The sequence below is a fragment of the Heterodontus francisci genome, chromosome 18, assembly GCF_036365525.1.
Source record: "Heterodontus francisci isolate sHetFra1 chromosome 18, sHetFra1.hap1, whole genome shotgun sequence".
NCBI lineage: Eukaryota > Metazoa > Chordata > Chondrichthyes > Heterodontiformes > Heterodontidae > Heterodontus > Heterodontus francisci.
Genome location: NC_090388.1, coordinates 86,988,308 through 86,994,307, shown reverse-complemented (window position 1 = coordinate 86,994,307; position 6,000 = coordinate 86,988,308). Strand labels below are relative to the sequence as shown.

General features: G+C 45.0%; 1 protein-coding gene across 6 annotated transcripts in view; it reads right to left on the bottom strand.

Moving 5' to 3' along the window:
• Positions 1 to 6,000, bottom strand: part of LOC137379759 (protein-methionine sulfoxide oxidase mical3a-like) — a 1,360,716-nt gene that overhangs the window by 677,154 nt on the left and 677,562 nt on the right. For all 6 annotated transcript variants that reach the window (XM_068051091.1, XM_068051094.1, XM_068051095.1 and 3 more), the window contains exon 4: positions 4,417 to 4,530. In XM_068051091.1, coding sequence (XP_067907192.1) covers positions 4,417 to 4,530 — 114 coding nt within the window. The remainder of the gene's footprint in view (positions 1 to 4,416; positions 4,531 to 6,000) is intronic.

Sequence of the window (6,000 nt, the reverse complement as noted above, 5' to 3'; positions counted from 1 at the left end):
TTAGGAAAAGATTTAGACTTTTCTTCAAAGAGTTCACTGAATAAAAATTATTGTTGGTGTTGTGTCTAAACTACCCTTTAATCAGGTTGATTTTATATTAGTAAATAATCTTACGGACAATAAGGTTTTTCCATTTTCTGGAATGGTGGGCAAGAGTACAAGGACTATATCTGTGGGTAAAAACCCCTCACCTATTTGTAATCCTCTTGGGCAGAGAGTAAATTAATTAAAGATACAGATGTATTCACACCATTAATGGACTTAACAGAGGCAACAAAGGTACCGAAAGAATTTCAAATGATAAGTTCTCCCCAAGAAGGACTGAAACTTCAGACTAACCTTGTTGCGTTAATGGGACCTGACAAAGGTGCCTGCTGATGCTGAGACAAGGCAAGGTACAGTAGCAAGAATCCAGGTAAATGGACAGGTTACAAGAGACAATTTGAAACCCCTAAGTGATTGGGATGATATTATTCAGACATTGCTTGAAAGAATCAGTGTGAGCACAGAATGTGAGCACAGAATGTGGAATTCCAAAATGAAGAAACTATCGACCGCACTTGCAGAGTTTTAGACAAGGGCTCGTTGTGACTGGGATCAAGAAAAACTGAAGGATTATAAAATGATTAAGGACCAGACCAAACAGGTATATCAAGCATTCTTATTTAAACATCAAAACAATTTGAATAACCTTCCTAAAGGCTGAAGAAAATTTTGACCAACAAAAGAATGAGTTGTTAAGACAGAAAGTAGCAATTTTAAACAAGCCATCTCAAAAAAAGAATTCAAAATATTTGAGTCTAGAGAATGGATATTAAAATAAAGATATTCCTGCAGTTAAGCAGAAGGAAGATGGCTTAACTGTGGAATTAATTGGGACATTCTTTTCAAACTTAAACAATGAAGAACCTGGAAATATGGAAGAGAATAAAGTTCAGAAAGTGAAATCTGAACAGACTGAGTCTGAAAATTCCCATGTGGTTAACAAGGAGAAGTCTCCAGGTACAGAGAAGTAAATGGATCACAATTAACATCTACTGGTATGCAAAAGCCAGAGGGACTATCAGAATCATCGATTACCCAGGGAACACAGTAAAAATTTGGATTTTCATACACAGAAGAAGACAACTTCCAGAAAACACCACGAAAGGAAACATTAATTTACACTGATCATAATCCACTTGTGATTTTGGAAAGGTTTCACACAAAGAATCTTTGGTCGTTTTGTTGGAATTTGATGCTGCACCTTTTAACTTAAAATTTATTCATGATGCAGGGAAGAGCAACACAATTGTCATGCTCTATCTAGCAGGTAACTTTTTTTAAATGACTGACAACTGTCCTCAAAGAGGCTTACAAAGTTCAGTGGCTTACCACAGTTTTGGAAGTGACCTTTCCTTCTATTTAAATGTTATCATCTAATGGTCAAGGGCCTGGTTTCCGGTTACAAATTCAGCAAAGGAATACTGTCAAGATGAACGATCTAGTGGACAATGGGAAAGACGGTAATGGGTATTGCATGTGATAAGGTAGTTGTTTAAATGTATAACATGTTATAAGTTTTTTTTTGTTGGTGTAAATGAAAACACACCACTATGGTGATGAATTTTCATTTTATCCAGGGGGCCAAGGAATTACGATCACCTGGTTAATTGTTTTCATTAATTTTTTTAGTGGCAACTTTTAATATAGGAATTTTTTTTTTTAAATTCAAGACAAATGAAAACACCTGGTTTGGGAAGCTGTCAAACAGTGGTTACAAATCAAAGGGTAGCCCATGTTTATTTAGTAAGGTCATATTGGGAAGTAAGAAGACCCAAAACTAGGGTTGTCCAACCTTTTCACGCGGGGGGCCACATTACTGTTTTTGTCTTCCATAGGGGACTGGTGAGACAATGTCATAAAGATAACGGCATTAAAAATGTAACTTGCTATTAATCAAAACAACGACAAATATGCATTTTTGTGAAGAAGCTTTAGCTTTAAATGAGATTAGTTTATTGACTTACTTTCTCGTCACTGTGTTGAACACTGATTTAGTGAGATACCTGGCAATTTTTGTTTGCACAAGTAGTCAATGTTTACCCGCACGCTTGTTGTAATGATGCAAAGTGTTCGGATAGATGTCCATCTGTCAGCAATGATCTTTATCACTCTCTCCCCCTCTCTCTGTCTCTTTCTCCCCCCCGTGTTTCCCCTTTCTGAGTACCCCCCCTCTGTGTTGTTCTCCCCTTTCTGTGTCATCCTCACTCTGTCTCCCCACTCTCAATCCCCACTTTCTCTCTCTGACCCCCCTCCCTCTTTATCTCTCTCTCTCTATTCCCCTCTCCCTCTGTCCGCCCCTCTCTCTCTCTGTCCACCCCCTTTCTCTCTGTCCGCCCCTCTCTCTCTCTCTCTATTCCCCTCTCCCTCTGTCCGCCCCTCTCTCTCTCTGTCCACCCCCTTTCTCTCTGTCTGCCCCTCTCTTTCTCTGCCCCCCTTCTCTCTCTCTCTGTCCATCCCCTCTTTCTCTCTCTCTCTCTCTGTCTATCCACCCGCCCCCTCTCTGTTTGCCTTCTCTCTCTCTTTCTGTCCCCATCTCTCTCTCTCTCTCTGTCCCCCCTCTCTGTCACCCCCCCTCTCGCTCTCTGTCCCCCATCTCTCTCGTTGCCCTCATCTCTCTTTCTCTCTCTGATACTCCCTCTCTTTACCCCCCTCTCTTTGTTCCCCCCCTCTCTGTCCGACCCTGTCTCTCTCTGTCCCACCCTCCGTCCCACCTGCTCTCTCTGTCCCCCTCTCTCTCTCTTTCCCCCTCTCTCTCTGTGCCCACTCTCCCCTTCTATCCCCCTCTCTTGATCCCCTCTCTCTCTGCCACCCACTTCTCTGTCTCTGTCTGTCCCCCTCTCTCTTTGCTCTTTCTCTCTCTCTTTGCTCTCTCTATCTCCCACCCTTTTTCTGCTCCCCCTCTCTCTCTGTCCCCCCCTCTCTGTCCCCCTTTCTCTGTACCTCACTACCCCTCTCTCTGTTCCTCTTTCTCTTTCCACCTCTCTCTCACTCCACCTCTCTCTCTGTTCCCTCTTTCTCTTTCTATCTCTCCTCTCTCTGTTCTCCTTTCTCTCTTTGTCCCCTCTTTCTCCCTCTCTGTCTGTCTTCCCACCCCCTCTCTATCAGACTCCCCCCCCCCCCACTCTCTGTCTCTCCCTCTCTTTCTGTTCCCCTTCTGTCTCTGCCTCTCCCACTCTCCCCCCCTCCCCCCCCCCCCCCCCGCCTCCTCTCTGACAGTTGCGGAGAGCGAGAACACTCAGCAGAGCAGATTTGTGGTTGGTCAGTTTTTCGTTAAAAAAAAAGCGTCAGTTTCACAGCTGACAGCTGCTGGGAGCGGGAACAGCTCTTCGGACAGATTTGGACTTTTCCGGCATATTGTGACTTTTCTTTTAAAAGCCATGAATCTGTTTGAAGTTCAGAAACTGCTGTTCCCGCTCCCAGCACCTGTCAGCTGTGCAACTGACTTACAATTTTTTTCAAAAGCAGGTCTGGAAGAAGAAACCAATGGGAAATTTCTCATCCCTGAAATACATCCATGAGCCAGATAGAAATATTTGGCAGGCTGGATCCTGGCCTACGGGCCATATGTTGGATAATGCTGCCCTAAACAATGAGCACATCTCTGAACTTCTAGATGGAGATGGTGTGTCTGCAGCTGCCTCAATCAGTCTTTTAAATTATTCATATGATTTCCCAGAACAAAGAGAAGATTTGGAGTTGGAAATACTTAGTTTAAAATGCTATCTGGGAAATCCCATATATACCATGTTTCTATGGAAATAGATGATGCCCGGGGGGTTGTCCTGCTGGTGTTTTGATCTGTGGGCTTGCTGACAGACAAAGAGTTGGCTTTTGGAATGCTGTCGGCATTGGGAGCAGCTGGGTTCAGGAATAAAGAGGCCATCAGGAACCAAGGGTGCTTCCATTTTGAGTAATGCCCATGTTCAAGCTGGGAAGTCCGCTTTGGGTGGTGTTGGACGAGAACTGGAGGATTGCCTAGTGGATACTAGTGGGAGAATTCCCAGGAGGTCTGATACCCCAGGATTCCTAAGAGTTGTGGTACACTTTGGATTGGTCCCATAAGAAATGAATAAACCACCAAAATCTTGTAACAGATAGAGAAACTCTTGAGGAGGATGTAATAGTCAAACAGGAGATTTTAAGTTTGAAGTATATGCGTTTCCTAATTGTAGTGTTAAGTTGGTCGTGTTTTGCTTTGTTTAACTCTTGTACAGAAGTTTTTGTTTAAAACGTGAAATCTTGTGGCACAATTCTTTCAGTAATAACTGGGAATTTGACTTTCTCTTTCTAAAAGTTAAGGGTCCCTAATGGGATTGTAACAACACATACAAACACACACACATCTGCAGTTCTCCCGCAAAATTCACTTACATGGATTTTTCTGGCCTCTGGGTGGGAGCAGGCCACGGAACTCCACGTTTAGATGGATCTCAATTCCCAAGATCAAGGCAATCTTCAACAGGATTAGCTGGAGCTGTCGGATACCTGTTAGAGAAGGAACAATTTTTAACTCTGACCACATAACGGTCAGCATTTAACGTGCTCCATTGCCTCTCCCTTCTCCCACTCCCAGTCACATATCCTGCACTATACCCCACTGCTTCCAACACTCAGTGCTTGAGACAAATTCCCTGGTACTGATGGTCTTCCCCTTCACAAAACTACATGAGCAAACCCTAGACAATCAACCACTACAGGCATCGCCATGAGCCACTAGGCTGATCTCTCATGTCAGGGGTTTCCATCATGAGGCAATATGTTAAGAAAGTTGTCTGAAAGTTGTCCTTCGAGAGGGATATGTGATTGCAAACTGTATGAAAATGTTAATGTGGAAAATATATTCGAATCCAATTACATGGAGTTACAGGAACAAACTGGTAAAACGTCAATTTAGTTTTGAAATGGAGAAGTTTCTACTCACACAGTAAATTAAAGCACTCAATTTATTTCAGATCAGCAAAAAGAAGGGGAAAGATAGGGACTGGGAGCCTCTTTTGCTGCTACTGATGGCTGTTGAGATACAAATTAACTGGCCCAAAATTCCTAACTTCAGACGAGCCCCGATGAAGTTTTACCCCCTTGGCTAGAATTTGAGGCTCCAGCAAAACTGAGAAAAAAGGAGAGTCAGTGAGAATAGGAGAGGTCAAGGAGGGGGTCACTGAGAATGGGGCAGGTCAAGGGGGAGTCAGTGAGAATAGGAGAGGATGGGGCAGAGGCAGTGATAATAGGGGATATCGAGGGGGGGTGTCAGTGAGAATAGGGGGGGTCGAGGGGAGAGTCAGTGAGAATAGGTGAGGTCGAGGGGGGGAGTCAGTGAGAATAGAGGAGATCGGGGGGAGTCAGTGAGAATAGGAAAGGTCGAGGGGGGAGTCAGTGAGAATCGGAGTGAGCGGGGGGAGTCACTGAGAATAGGCGAGGTCGAGGGGGAGAGTCAGTGAGAATAGGAGAGGTCGAGGAGGGGAGTCAGTGAGAATAGAGGAGATCGGGGGGAGTCAGTGAGAATAGGAAAGGTCGAGGGGGGAGTCAGTGAGAATAGGAGAGGTTAAGGGGAGAGTCAGTGAGAATAGGAGAGGTTGGCGGGGAGTCAGTGAGAATAGAGGAGGTCGAGTGGGGAGTCAGTGAGAGTAGGGGAGGTGGAGGGGGGTGTCAGTGAGAATAGGAGAGGTTAAGGGGGGAGTCAGTGAGAATGGGGGAGGTCGAGCGGAGAGTCAGCGTGAGTAGGGGAGGTGGAGGGGGGAGTCAGTGAGAATAGGGGAGGTCGAGGGGGGAGTCAGTGAGAATCAGGGAGATCGGGGGGACTCAGTGAGAATAGAAGAGGTCGATGGGAGAGTCAGTGAGAATAGGAGAGGTTGGGGGTGAGTTAGTGAGATTCGGAGAGATCGGGGGGAGTCAGTGAGAATCAGGGAGGTCAGGGAGAGTCAGTGAGAATTGGAGAGTTCGAGGGAGGGGTCAGTG